This window comes from Prionailurus viverrinus, chromosome B1 (assembly GCF_022837055.1).
Source record: "Prionailurus viverrinus isolate Anna chromosome B1, UM_Priviv_1.0, whole genome shotgun sequence".
Lineage (NCBI taxonomy): Eukaryota > Metazoa > Chordata > Mammalia > Carnivora > Felidae > Prionailurus > Prionailurus viverrinus.
The window spans coordinates 131571085-131586727 of NC_062564.1; the positions used below are offsets into that span (position 1 = coordinate 131571085).

At 36.6% G+C, this 15643-nt stretch overlaps 1 protein-coding gene across 2 annotated transcripts in view; it reads right to left on the minus strand.

Annotated features, from left to right (window-relative positions):
• The window catches only part of MMRN1 (multimerin 1), a 70579-nt gene that overhangs the window by 38055 nt on the left and 16881 nt on the right, over positions 1 to 15643 (minus strand). For both annotated transcript variants that reach the window (XM_047857628.1, XM_047857629.1), the window contains exons 3-4: positions 7945 to 8064; positions 4874 to 4980 (exon numbers count right to left, since the gene is read on the minus strand). In XM_047857628.1, the coding sequence (XP_047713584.1) occupies positions 4874 to 4980; positions 7945 to 8064 (227 nt within the window). The remainder of the gene's footprint in view (positions 1 to 4873; positions 4981 to 7944; positions 8065 to 15643) is intronic.

A 15643-nucleotide genomic window follows, 5' to 3' on the forward strand; every position in this document is an offset into this window, starting at 1 on the left:
GACTGGAGTTCAATGCCTGCATTCATCCCAGTTGATTTCATAGGATTTAGCCCAGGGAGAACGCTGATAGGGTCTCTCCCAAGTGGAGTCAGTTACTTTCCTGTGATTGATGCTCTTTTATTTTTCCATGTAGCAATCTTTCTGTCTTCCCAAATGTATTCCCTACCACAAGGACTGCTATGAATTCTAGGTTTCCCAGGCAATCTTATCTTGCACTTCAGCACAGACCTTTGCTTTGTTCTATAGGGTGGATTTCTAAGTCTCTTTTTCTTGGTCCTTTCTGAGAGATAGGTGCTAGAACAGAAGGACATTTATTTAAGTCAAACAACTTTTAAAGAGCTTTATCACTTCAGATTAAAAAAAAAAAGCAATATGGGGGCATCTGGGTGGCTCAGTAAGTTAAGCTTCTGACTTCGGTTCAGATCATGATCTCACATTTTGTGGGTTCGAGCCCTACATTGGGCTCTGTGCTGACAGCTCAGAGCCTGGAGCATGCTTTGGATTCTGTGTATCCCTCTCTCTCTGCCCCTCCCCCTCTTGTGCTCTCTCTTGCTGTCTCTCAAAAATAAATAAACATTTAAAAATAAATAAATTAATGAAAATTCAATATATTTAAGAAATCAGATTCCTTTTTTCCCCTTCCCTTCCCTTTCCTTCCCTTTCCATTCTCCTCTGATTCCCCCACTCCTCTTCCTCCTTCTATTAGACAGGTGTTATCTATATTTTGTTTTTCTTCCAGACCTTTGAGGCTTATGGAGGAAGTCATTAATGGCAATTCAGTAATGAGGAAGCTTGCTCTTAGTACCAGAAAGCTTCCTATGTGACAAGACCAGTTTCTGGCTGATCCTGTGACATCAGGTGAATGCTTATTTGGTGATATTCAATACATATATAAACATTTACTGACATTTGGTAGTTAAATCAAAGAAAGCAATTGGTGCAACAAAGACTTAAGGTACATGGTGACTTTTGACTAAATGTATCATAATTGAGCAAGATGCTTATAATGTTCTTTCTTAAAGGGGAAAGCATTAATCCCCACTGGGATGAATTAGATATGCAAGTATATAAGGAAATATAGGGACTTTATAGGTATTTATATTAATTGAAGTAATATCTTAAAATAGTTTTACTGGAGAAGTCCCATATTTAAAATGCTGGTTATAATAGTTTATAAAATTTATTGAACTATCTCACAACATTTATAAAATGAAATATTTTTATATATTCATAACAAATGGCAGAGGTCAATTTATTTCAATAACTGCATAATTGTATTTTTCAGCATTTGTAATATCTGTGGTACGTATTATAAAACATAATTTTATAAAATACCTTTTTCCTACCTAAAGGATCTGACTAGAGCTGACTGGATTTTTTCTTAAACAGATTTACAAAGAAGCTTTTCTTTCCTCCTCTCTAATCTAACATTATTTGAACTTAAATTCCCGTCTTTTGTGTCATTAGAGCAAGCCACAATTTCCTTGTTCTACTTCAGAACATTTTAGAGACATCTACTGGAAAAGCACATTATTGCAAATTTTATATAAATGGTTTAAAAAGTATATTGTTGCTGACATTCTGAAAAAATGTGTTGGACCCATCACAAAATTAGGTCCCTTTCTGAAGACAAACTCTTTGATCCTCAAAAAAGTATAACAAATGTAAAATAAATCAAAACTATTGCCTTGCTCTTTGACTTAATGCATCTACCTTTTTTCCCTAAAAATTTCTATTCATTTACACTTTTAAAAAATTGTTTTCCTCTTGATAGTATGACTAATATTATTAATAATCTAATCTAGAACTTTTTTTTACCAGATTTTTGATTATCGAAATTGTAGCAAAATGAGCATGCATAGAGGCTTAGTCATATTATAGGCAGCATATTGTAGAATAAGACAACGGGAAGAATTGCCTCATTGATTTTGAATCACGGCATCCCTTTCTTTTTTTCAAACATTTTTAATGTGGGGCGCCTGGGTGGCTCAGTCGGTTGAGTGTCCAGATTCAGCTCAGGTCATGATCTCGCACTCTGTGGGTTCGGGCCCCGCGTTGGGCTCTGTGCTGGCAGCTGGGAGCCTGGAGCCTGCTTTGAATTCTGGGTCTCCCTCTCTCTCTGCCCCTCCCCTACTCATGCTCTGTCTCTGTCTCTGTCTGTCTGTCTCTCTCTGTCAAAAATAAATACACATTAAAACAATTAAAAAAATTTTTTGATGTGTATTTATTTTTTGAGAGAGAGGGAGGGATTGAACCCACCTATGGCAAGATCATGACCTGAGCTGAAGTCAGATGCTTAACTGACTGAGCCACCCAGGCACTCCACAATACCCCTTTCTAACAGGTTGGAAGTGAAGCTATAAAGGGGTAGGAGGAGAAAGAAAAAGAGAAAAAGGTATAGAAGTGGAGGAGGAGAAATAAAAGAGAGTAAAGTTGCTAGCTGTTCCATTTTATTCCTGACTGATGGATCTTCCCTATATATTTAAAAATATCTCCCTACTGCAATCTAAATGAAAAAGAAATTGTTGTTTTTGTATTATGAAGTTTATTTTATTTGTGGGGATGAAACTTTTGGGGAAGTAGGGATTTGTAAAATTTACGTATTTTCTATGGATAGAATAATCTGATGTGAAGGACTAGCACTGAAGTAATTATCACAGTAGCTACATGGGAAGGTTATTCTAAACCCTTGCAGGCTCTGAAGACATTTAAAGAATGGATGAGCCACACTGATTATTCTTGCCATATTTGGGGCTGCTTGTTAAATGAGATAGCGTGGAGAGTGTTGTCAAAGGAAACCTGACAATTTTTTCTTCCGTATAAGAATAAGAGACTATTGGCACATACATAAAGTGTGATAAGAAGAGGGAGAGTTGGAATGTAGTGGCGGAGAAATCAGAAGGGAAAAATGTGTTTAAAAAAAAAAAGGAAACAAAGAAAAGAAGACAGGAAGGAAGGAAGAAACCCAGGATAGATGAGATAATGAAGATTGATTCAAGGGACAAAGGGACACAGTAGTTCTTGATACTATCAGTGCATCAACTGCACTAATAAAAAATTGAACTGCTTTTATATACTGCAATATAAGTGAAGAGAAGGATGGTCAGAGTATCATAGGGAGCAAGAGTAGGGGTTTTTGGAATCACAGTCATATTGAATTGATTGTATGACATGACACAATGGGCATATCCGCCATCGGAAAATTATTCCTATCATAGATTTCAGTAGAAAGATGACCTTTCCACAACAGCTTAATCAGCAAGCAGATGCTTGAACTATGAGTAGTTCTAATTATAGTATTGTAACAGAAGGTCATAGTCAGGTCTGTTCTGGGACATTTTTGTTAATGAGGATTCAAGATAACAATTTGTAAGTCTAGTATTAAAAATATCCACAGGTGGCTTCCAGTTAGAACATGAGATGTCATTAAACAATCAAAGCAACAACAGTTCTTATCAGCTGCAGCCCATGACATTCTTTGACATAAAGACTTTGCTTTCTGTCACATATCGACATTCAGTCCCCTATGTGCAATAGGGTGTGTAATGACATTCTAAATTTCTAGAAAGGTATAATGTGAACTAACCCTTGAATCTCTAAGAAATAATAATGGAATTGATATTCCTAAGATACCCTTCTTCATAGAAGAAGAGAAATGTAAAAACTACTGTTAGACTTTAGAAATATAATTCTAAATATTGTTCAGAACTTTTAACCATCTGCCATTTATAGATTAAAAACAAATATGTTTTACCATATTTGTGCACCTCGCAGAAATCAGGGATCATTTGAAAGCAGCATGATATTTGGACTTCTTTAGAATATGCTAAATTGCCTCGTTTTTAAATACGTTTTGTATAGATGATATTTTATTTAAAAGTTTATTTTACTTGATTATAAATGAAGTACATATTCATATTATACCCTGAAAATGTATTAAATTTTTATATCATCTCTGAAATTCAGGCCAGACCCAGAACAAATAGCCTTATAGTCAAATTCGCCTACAGATTCTCACCGGGTGGGCTGGAAAAACCATACATAATATCCCTAGCAAAACTGCAAGTTTCCTAGAGCTTTTTGTATTACAACTTCCTTTTTTCAAAATGTGAATCATAATGGTTTCTCCACACTTACATTAATTTTTAATCACAGTCTCTTATGCTGCTGATTGAATTCCTCACCACTGCTAATGGTCTCTCTTGTAATATTTATTCATTTAAAATACATATGCTGATGCCGTATCTTATTTTTCAAGCCTTTGGCTGTTTTAAAGCCAAAAGCAAAATAATAGCCACATGGATGTTAGGCCACGGCAGGTTACCATGTGTTTGATTAGCCTTGCCACCAGAAAATCCTTAAAATTAAAGTTGATAAAATGGCTCTATGAGGATTTAAGGGGAAAAAACCCACAATTATTCATGCCTATTTGTATATTCTTTAAAACTGAATTTCATTCATAGACATTATTTCAAATAATTGAACGATAACAAAACTAAAAATTAGTTTTATTATCACATAGCGTCACTTCTAATGATTATTTAAAAGTATAAAATTAGGATTTCTGATATTTAAATAAGGCATGTCTCCACAGCATACAGTTAAGAAAAAGTGAATAATCAGATCTCCACTTACTCATGCCATAAAACTACCATAACAATATAAGAATATATAAGATATCTCGTTAAGAGATTTAGGGTGCTAAACTCAGTACTAAGGAAGCTCTAGAGAGGTAACAGTTTTAATGATTTGGTTACATGTTAATTAACTTTGGTTCAAAAGGGAAAATACAACTCTTCACTGGAATCAGTTGCTTATTCTTCAGAAGTTTTATGCTTCTAATTGTTATTATAAAATTACTATTAGAATATACCTTTTAGCTGACATTTTGCTCCACTGAATCCAGGACAGCACTTCCATTCCAATGAAGTAACGATTTTATGTTGCATCCTGTAGACGGGATTTGGGATCTTCTGAGATCTGTAGAGGAGAGGAAGTATTTGTCTCTCATTAAATTATCAGTTGGGATTGTTAAAGTATTGGAGACATTGCCCCAAATATAATAAGCATTCAATAAATGGTATCTGTTATTGTTAATACTATAATCCTCATCATCAATATTATTGTTAAACTTAGATTTGTTTAAATACATTCTAAAAAGTATTAAGACTTCTGCTGTTGGGGATTTTAAGTTTATACCTATCGTTACATCTTCTACACATAGTAGAACATTTCCCTTGATAATTCTTTTAACTAAAGCAATGTTAAAACTTATTTAAATTTTTTTTAACGTTTATTTATTTTTGAGAGAGAGACAAACAGAGTGTGAGCAGGGGAGGGGCAAAGAGACAAGGAGACAGAATCCCAAGCAGGCTCCAGGCTCTGAGCTGTCAGCACAGAGCCCGATGCGAGGCTCCAACCCACAACCCTGCAAGATCGTGACCTGAAACAGTCAGAAGCTCAACTGACTGAACCACCCAGGTGTCCCTAAAACTTATTTTAAGGAGTGCCTGGGTGGCTCAGTACGTTAAACGCGGGACTCCTGGTTTTGGCTCAGGTCATGATCTCATGGTTTCATGGGTTTGAGTCCCTCATCCGGCTCTATGCTGGCAGCACGGAGCCTGCTTGGGATTCTCTGTCTCCCCTTTCTCTCTACCCCTCCCCCACTCGCACTGTCTCTGTCTCTCTCAAAAATAAAATAAACTTTAAAAAAATTATTTTAATTCTAATTTTTAAACAGCTTATGAGGATAATTTATTTTATTTCAATTTTTATTATTCCTTATATCATTATAGTTAAAAAGACTTGTTTTTTCTCAGATCAACATCAAACAACTTAAACCGTGTATCAATGATCTAACTGAAATTATAGTAACCACTATGATTTTTAACCTGCACTTTCTCTTTTCTCAAGTTTTAAAAGCTTAATTTTTATTATTTCTCTCATATGGTATTTATCTCAGAGAGATGGGGTAAAGAGAAGGAGAGAAAGAGACAGGGAGAGACAGGGAACATGAGAAAATATTTTGGAAAAGAAACTGCGCAAGGGAAATCAAGAAGTTATAACATTTTAACACGGCAATCAATAGAAATGGTGAATGGTCCTGAACTGTAGGCGCTATATATGTAAATGTCAATCATAAATACAATTTTGTCATATTTATTCTTACCACACGATTTTAATATTTAGCTAATACTTATCAAGCAGGTCTATAAAATGGGTATATATTATCTTGTTTAATTTTATTCTATTTGGAAAATATTATTATTCTGATGTGCTGATGAGGAGCCTGAGGAAGAGAGAGATGAAAAAACTTGCTCAAAGTCTTGTATCTAAAAGTGATCCAGGTGGGATATTACTCCATGCTGCATGGGTTAGCCTCCACTGTTATTATCTAGAGTTTGTCCCATGCAGCTTTGTGGAGACAATGGTCAATTTCATGGGTAAACCCTGATCATGTGGAAGAAAATGTATTGTAAACCGACTGGGCTTTAGGAAACTTGCTGTGATGTGAAGGGTAATTCACTATGTGTGAGGCTGTTCCTCAATTTTAAAATGAGCTGTAAGATTCTTTCCATCTCAAAAAAATAGGCTAATCATTTGTCTGTGTTTATTCCAGTGAATTATATTCAGTAAATAAAACTCTGTCCAGTGAACTATCTCCAGTCCAATAGCTAAATCCAAATAGAAAGGACAGCTGTTTGGAAAAGGACTCTTGAGAGTTTATTAGGATGAATCCACACAGTTGGTTGCATTATTATAGGAGTAAATGTCCCTGCTTTAGCAAACTGGATCCCTGGTATAGGTGGCTCAGGCATAATAAAAGAAAAGTAACAAACATTATATATATACTGAAATAGTGAATGAATGGAGAGACTCATTCAAAGGTAAAGAAAGATAAGAGATGAGAATAAAGATATGCATTTCTGGTTTGTTTAAAGAGAGAGAGAGAAAAAAAACTCACCTTGAACTCAGAAGGGCAGTATAATAGGGGTTACTGTGGTAATATTTTCATTACTGAAGAATTAACAATGCATTCTTTGTTTCTCACGTCGGCAAGGAAATTGCCACAAAGGGAGTAAACTGAAAGCAGAACTGGAGCTCAGCTCTCCTAAATCCCTAAGATGTGCTTTGCTCTCTGGACCATGAACCTTAGCTATTCCTCTGGGGAGTAAGAAACACCTTGATTTTACAATCCTTACTGTGCACTGTTCCAGATTGCCAATGTGTCAGATTCATTGCCTGAGTTATTTGTATGACAATTTGCATAACATGAGCCATCATGGCCTGAATAATAATTTTAGTTTTTATTTCAGGATCTTCTGCAACACTCTCAGATAAGCTACTGTGACTGTACGAATTCAGAGCACTTATCAATTACTCAGCCCCACATTTGAGGACAATTTTTTAATGTCCTAAATAGATTTTTTAAAAAATGAAAATTAAATAACATGAATCATTAAAATACACATGTAAAGAAAGGCCCTCCTTAGCCGTTTTATTGTGCATAATCTCAATTAGTGGCTTGCCAAATTACAGACTTCTCTCTGACCTGGTAGGAAAGGGAAATTATCAATAAAATTTTAGAACTGTATATGAATTTCATAAGAATTAAAAGACAGGATTATTGGTCAGGTTATAGAATAAAAATAATAGTAATAGTAAAAATGGAAATAAGCATGAGAATTAACATTTATTGAAGACTCTGTCAGTAGGCTAAGGTTATTACTGCATTGTCTCGCATATTCTAAAAACTCCCAATGAGGCATGTATTATTAGTATCTGCATTTTAACTTACTCAAGATCATGCATCTCATTTAATGTAATGACCCTACTCTGACCTTATTATACGTATGTACCTGGGATGATTAGCTTTCTCTACATATTCCAGGACATACATGAATATAGCACAAGCAGTGGCTATTTTCAAACAATATCACATACCTCTGAGGACAGGATCTCCCGGTTGAGCCACAAGGCCCTCTCCCATTTGGAAGATAAGTGACTTGGTTGTCTAGTATCACTGTGGGTGATAATCTGGTATGTACATAAGCACACCAATTCCTAAGGAAGAGAGAATTTTTGTTAGAAAAAAATCATTGTCAAAAAGAATTCTTTTCCTTAAAATTATTTTCACAGACCTCTGTCTACGGCTGCAAGTATTATGGAGTAGATACTTTGTACATATGAAAAGTAAAGAAACACTACAAGATCAAAGTAAATTGAGAATAAATAAGACTTAAAACCAGAATCTGTATGTTCAGTTGTAAGCTGTCAAAATAGAGGATTGCCCTTATGTCAAATATCAATATATTTTTTAATGTTTATTTATTTTTGAGACAGGAGAGACAGAGCATGAGCAGGGGAGAGGCAGAGAGAGACTGAGAGGGAGACACAGAATCAGAAGAAGTTTCCAGGCTCTGAGCTGTTAGTACAGAGCCTGATGCGGGGCTCGAACTCACAAGCTGTGAGATCATGACCTGGGCTGAAGTCGGATGCTCAACCAACTGAGCCATCCAAGCACCCCTGTCAAATATCAATATTAGTACTTAGATTGGAGACTCAAAACTAGGCCCATTACTTCTGGTGAACAATGTGCAGTAAGACAAAAGCAAAAAAATACATGCTGTAATAATCAAAAAGAGGAAAAAAAACCTGTTACTAGGAGCAGATGATATGATTGTGAATAAAGAGAATATGAGTCTAGATGCAAATGATTATAAGAGTTCAGCTATGTAGTTAAAATTCATATAAATTTTTTATAACTAATAAAAAGTATGGCCACATAGTTAAGATCAGTTACAGACAGTTCAATGTACCAAAAAAAAATTTAAAAAGATACTATTTACAACAGAAAAATACCATTATTTTTATTAAATCCAACAAAAGAAGTGTAAGACTTAATATATATAACTTTTAAGCTTTATTGAAAAGCCTGAAAGAAAATCCAATAAATACTATTAATGGATGGGAAGAGTCAATTTAAATACATCGATTCTCCTCAAGTTAATCTACAGATTTAGTGCACTTTTAAATCAAACCTTAATTTGATACAAGTTTAATAAGCTTATTCTATTGTTTATGTAATAAACTAAAAATATGAATTTTAGAAATTTCTGGCTCTGGCCATAACAGAGCATCAGATGTACTTTCCCTTGGTAAAAAAAAAAAAAAAAATCTATAAAGCTGGACAAGCTATATAAAGCAATAATTTTTAGAAGTTGAACAACAGACAACTCAGTGATATTATTTTTTGAGAAAAGGGGACAACATGATGTGAATTCCATACCGACTCTAATTTTCTGCCTGCAAACAATTTTCAAACTGGATCACAAAGGGGTGGGCCCCAAAGACAGAGAAAGCACTGGGTGAATGAAACAGAGATCTGAGTTTGGGGCTGCTGAGATGGTTAGAATATGTGGATAAAGTGAATAAAATGAGGATGAATGACAGAGATGCCATTTTTTTTGTGTTTTGTTTTGTTTTTCTCTTTATTTTTATTTATTTATTTTTAATATGACATTTATTGTCACATTGGTTTCCATACAACATCCAGTGCTCATCCCAACAGGTGCCTTCCTCAATGACCATCACCCACCCTCCCATCCTTCCCACCCCCCATCAACCCTCAGTTTATTCTCAGTTTTTAAGTCTCTTATGGTTTGGCTCTCTCCCTAACTTTTTTTTTTTTCCTTCCCTTCCCCTCCCTCATTTCAGTTGAGTTTCTCAGGATCCACATATAAGTGAAAACATATGGTATCTGTCTTTCTCTGTATGGCTTATTTCACTTAGCATAGCACTCTCCAGTTCCGTCCACGTTGCTACAAATGGCCAGATTTCATTCTTTCTCATTGCCAAGTAGCATTCCATTGTATATATAAAACACATCTTTTTTATCCATTTGCAGTTGATGGACATTTAGGCTGTTTCCATAATTCGGCTATTTTTGAAAGTGCTGCTATAAACATTGGGGTACAAGTGCCCCTATGCATCAGCACTCCTGTATCCCTTGAGCAAATTCCTGGCAGTGCTATTGCTGGGTCATAGGGTAGATCTGTTTTTGATTTTCTGACGAACCTCCACACTGTTTTCCACAGTGGCTGCAGCAGTCTGCATTCCCACCAACAGTGCAAAAGGGTTCCCGTTTCTCCTATCCTCTCCAGCGTCTATAGTCTCACGATTTGTTCATTTTAGCCACTCTGACTGGCGTGAGGTGATATCTCAGTGTGGTTTTGGTTTGTATTTCCCTGATGAGGAGCGACGCTGAGCATCTTTTCATGTGCCTGTTGGCCATCTGGATGTCTTCTTTACAGAAGTGTCTATTCATGTTTTCTGCCCATTTCTTCACTGGATTGTTTGTTTTCCGGGTGTGGAATTGGTGAGTTCTTTATAGATTTTGGATACTAGCCCTTTGTCTGATATGTCATTTGCAAATATCTTTTCCCATTCCGTTGGTTGCCATTTAGTTTTGTTGATTGTTTCCTTTGCAGTGCAGAAGATTTTTATCTTCATGAGGTCCCAGTAGTTCATTTTTGCTTTTAATTCCCTTGCTGTTGGAGATGTGTCAAGTAAGAAATTGCTACGACTGAGGTCAGAGTGGTCTTTTCCTACTTTCTCCTCTAGGGTTTTGATGATTTTCTGTCTCACATTCAGGTCCTTTATCTATTTTGAGTTTATTTTTGTGAATGGTGTAAGAAAGTGGTCTAGTTTCATCCTTCTTCATGTTGCTGTCCAGTTCTCCCAGCACCATTTGTTAAAGAGACTGTCTTTTTTCCATTGGATATTCTTTCCTGCTTTGTCAAAGATTGGTTGGCCATACTTTTTTGGGTCCAGTTCTGGAGTCTCTATTCTATTCCATTGTTCTATGTGTCTGTTTTTGTGCCAATACCATGCTGTCTTAATGATTTGTAGTAGAGGCTAAAGTCTGGGATTGTGATGCCTTCCACTTTGGTCTTCTTCAATATTACTTTGGCTATTTGAGGTCTTTTGTGGTTCCATACAAATTTTAGGATTGCTTGTTCTAGCTTCGAGAAGAAAGCTGGTGCAATTTTGGTTGGTATTGCATTGAATGTGTAGATTGCTTTGGGTAGTATTGACATTTTAACAATATTTATTCTTCCAATCCATGAGCATGGAATGTTTTCCCATTTCTTTGTATCTTCTTCAATTTCCTTCATAAGCTTTCTATAGTTTTCAGCATACATATCTTTTACATCTTTGGTTAGGTTTATTCCTAGGTATTTTATGCCTCTTGGTGCAATTGTGAATGGGATCAGTTTCTTTACTTGTCTTTCTGTTGCTTCATTATTAGTGTATAAGAATGAGACTGATTTCTGTACATTAATTTTGTATCCTGCGACTTGGCTGAACTCATGTATCAGTTCTAGCAGACTTCTGGTGGAGTCTATCGGGTTTTCCAGGTATAGTATCATGTCATCTTCAAAAAGTGAAAGGTTGGCTTCATCTTTGTCAATTTTGATGCCTTTGCTTTCCTTTTGTTGTCTGGTTGCTGATGCTAGCACTTCCAACACTATGTTAAGCAACAGCATTGAGAATGGACATCCCTGTTGTATTCCTGATCTCAGGAGGAAAGCTCTCAGTTTTTCCTCATTGAGGATGATATTAGCTGTGGGCTCTTCAGAAATGATTTTTATGATGGTTAAGTATGTTCCTTCTATCCCGACTTTCTCAAGGGTTTTTATTAAGAAAGAATGCTGAATTTTGTCAGATGCTTTTGCTGCATCGATTGACAGGATCATATGGTTCTTTAATTTTCTTTTATTAATGTGATGTATCACATTGATTAATTTGCGAATGTTGAACCAGCCCTGCATCCCAGGAATGAATCCCACCATCATGGTGAATAATTCTTTTTATATGCTGTTGAATTTGATTTGGTAGTATCTTATTGAGAATTTTTGCATCCATATTCATCAGGGATATTGGCCTGTAGTTCTCTTTTTCTACTGGGTCTCTGGTTTAGGAATCAAAGTAATACTGGCTTCATAGAATAAGTCTGAAAGTTTTCCTTCCCTTTCTAATTTTTAGAACAGCTTGAGAAAGATAGGTATTAACTCTGCTTTAAATATCTGGTAGAATTCCCCTGGGAAGCCATCTGGGCCAGGACTCTTATTTGTTGGGAGTTTTTTGATAACTGATTCAATTTCTTTGCTGTTTATGGGTCTGTTCAAACTTCCTATTTCTTCCTGTTTGGGTTTTGGAAGTGTGTGGATGTTTAGGAATTTGTCCATTCCTTCCACGTTGTCCAGTTTGTTGGCATATAATCTTTCATAGTATTCCCTGATATTTGCCTGTATTTCTGAGGAATTGTTTGTAACAATTCCATTTTCATTCATGATTTTATCTATTCCGGTCTTCACCCTTCTCTTTTTGAGAAGCCTGGCTAGAGGTTTATCAATTTTGTTTATTTTTTCAAAAAACCAACTCTTGGTTTCGTTGATCTGCTCTACAGTTTTTTTAGATTCTATATTGTTTATTTCTGCTCTGATATTTATTATTTTTCTTCTTCTGCTGGGGTTGGGGTGTCTTTGTTGTTCTGCTTCTATTTCCTTTAGGTGTGCTGTTAGATTTTGTATTTGGGATTTTTCTTGTTTCTTGAGATAGGCCTGGATTGCAATGTATTTTCCTCTCAGGACTGCCTTCACTGCCTCCCAAAGCATTTGGATTGTTGTATTTTCATTTGCATTTGTTTCATATATTTTTAAATTTCTTCTCTAATTGCCTGGTTGACCCATTCATTCTTTAATAGGGTGTTCTTTAACCTCCTTTGAAGGTTTCCAGACTTTTTCCTGGGGCTGATTTCAAGTTTCATAGCATTGTGGTCTGAATGTGCATGGTATGATCTCAATTATTTTATACTTATGAAGGGCTGTTTTGTTACCCAGTATGTGATCTATCTTGGAGAATGTTCCATGTGCACTCGAGAAGAAAGTACATTCTGTTACTTTGGGATGCAGAGTTCTAAATATATCTGTCAAGTCCATCTGATCCAATGTATCATTCAGGGCCCTTGTTTATTTATTTATTCTGTGTCTAGATGATCTATCCATTGTTGTAAGTGGGGTATTAAAGTCCCCTGCAATTATCACATTCTTATCAATAAGGTTACTTATGTTTGTGATTGTTTTATGTATTTGGGGCTCACATATTTGACACATAGACATTTATAATTGTTAGCTCTTCCTGATGTATAGACCCTATAATTATTATATAATGCCCTTCTTCATCTCTTGTTACAGCCTTTAATTTAAAGTGTAGTTTGCTATAACTATGGCTACTCCAGCTTTCTTTTGACTTCCAGTAGCATGATAGATAGTTCTCCATCCCCTCACTTTTAATCTGAAGGTGTCCTCAGGTCTAAAATGAGTCTCTTGTAGACACCAAATAGACGGGTCTTGTTTTTTTATCCATTCTGATACCCTATGTCTTGGTTGGAGCATTTAGTCCATTGACATTCAATGTGATTATAGAAAGATATGGGTTTAGAGTCATTGTGATGTCTGTAGGTTTCATGCTTGTAGTGATGTCTCTGGTACTTTGTGGTCCTTTCAACATGTCACTCACAGAATCTTCCTTAGGATCTCTTGTAGGGCTGGTTTAGTGGTGATGAATTCCTTCAGTTTTTATTTGTTTGAGAAGACCTTTATCTCTCCTTCTATTCTGAATGACAGACTTGCTGGATAAAGGATTCTCAGCTGCATATTTTTTTCTGTTCATCACATTGAGGAAATCTGCCATTCCTTTCTGGCCTGCCAAGTTTCAATAGATAGGTCTGCCACTAGTCTGTGGGTCTCCCTTTATAAGTTAGAGTGTGTTTATTCCTAGCTGCTTTCAGAATTTTCTCCTTATCCTTGTATTTTGCCAGTTTCACTATGATATGTCATACAGAAGATTGATTTAAGTTACGTCTGAAGGGAGTTCTCTGTGCCTCTTGGATTTCAATACCTGTTTCCTTCCCCAGATCAGGGAAGTTCTCAGCTGTGATTTGTTCAAGTACACCTTCAGCCCCTTTCTATGTCTTTTCTTCTGAAATTCCTATGATACAGATATCATTCTGTTTGATTGCATCTGTTAGTTCTGTGGATTTAGTTCTCTTAATACTCCTGGGTTTTTTTTATCTTTTTCTTAGCTTCCTCTTTTTCTATAATTGTATCTTCTAATTCACCTATTCTCTCCTCTGCCTCTTCAATCTGTCTATGGCCACCTCCATTTTATTTTTCACCTCATTTATAGCATTTTTTAGCTCCTCATGACTAGTTCTTAGTCCCTTGATCTCTGTAGCAATAGATTCTCTGCTGTCCTCTATGCTTTTTCAAGCCCAGCAATTAATTTTATGACTATTATTGTAAATTCTTGTTCCGTTATATTGTAAATCGTTTTTGATCAATTTGTTAGCTGTTGCTACTTCCTGGAGATTCTTTTGAGGAGAAATCTTCCATTTCATCATTTTGGGTAGTCTCTGAGGTGGCTCCAAACTGTAGGACACTTCCTCTGTGCTGTGCAGAGTAACTTGTGTTGGTGAGTGGGTCCACAACCAGACCCGATGTCTGCCTCCAGCCCACCGCTGGGGCCACAGTCAGACTGCTGTGTACCTTATCTTCCCCTCTCCCAGGGGCAGGACTCACTGTGGAGTGGTGTGGCCCTTGTCTGGGCTACTTACACACTGCCAGGCTTGTGGTGCTTCTTCAATGGGATCTGGCGTATTAGCTGGGGTGGATCTGCAAGGTGCACAGGGGCAAGAGGGGCAGACTCAGCTCGCTTTGCTGTCGGTGTCCCCTGCAGGAGGGGCCCTGCAGCATCAGGATGGAGGCAGGCCGGTCGGAGGGATGGATCCACAGAAGTACAGCATTGGGCGTTTGCACAGTATAAGCAAGTTCAGTGAGGGGAACTGGTTCCCTTTGGAGTTTCGGCACCTCTCTGCCCTTCCTACCCTCTTCCGTGGGCCTCTTGTCTACGCTTGGCTCCAGAGAGTCCTCTGCTAGACTTCTGGCAGGTTTCTGGGTTATTTAGGCAGATGTGGGTGGAATCTAAACAATCAGCAGGAGGAGGTGAACCCAGCGTCCTGCTATGCCACCATCTTCCCCTCTTCTCCCAGAGATGCCATTTTAAAAGTCAACATAGGGTTTCTCTTAAATCTTGGCTTGAATACCACGCAGTGCTTGCAAAGCATAGTTTTTTTCAAGGCCACCAGTGAACAACTATTAGAAAGCTTCATGAGCTGAACAGAGATTCCAGATTTCACCCAGTTGTGGAGAATTCTGACCAGCCAAAGAGAATAGTTCTCATTAAACATCTGAGCATTTGTCTGAACCTAACAAAGACTGCATCCAGGAGAGTAAGGATAATCTAGGCACACTCTCACAAAGCCTTGAAAAAAATCCTTGATATAAATAACTCCATGTCAGAACAGAGGTCAATGCTCTTTAATGGAAGACAACAAAATCTGTTCATAACATATCAGCCCAGCATAAAAAAATGAACAACAACAAAAACTAGGCATCTAGGACCAATACGTGAGTAAAAATCCAATGAACAAAGACAATAAAACAGAGATGACATAGATGTTGAATTAGCAACCAATGACTAAAATAGCTATTTAAACCTATTCGAGATTGTAAAAGAC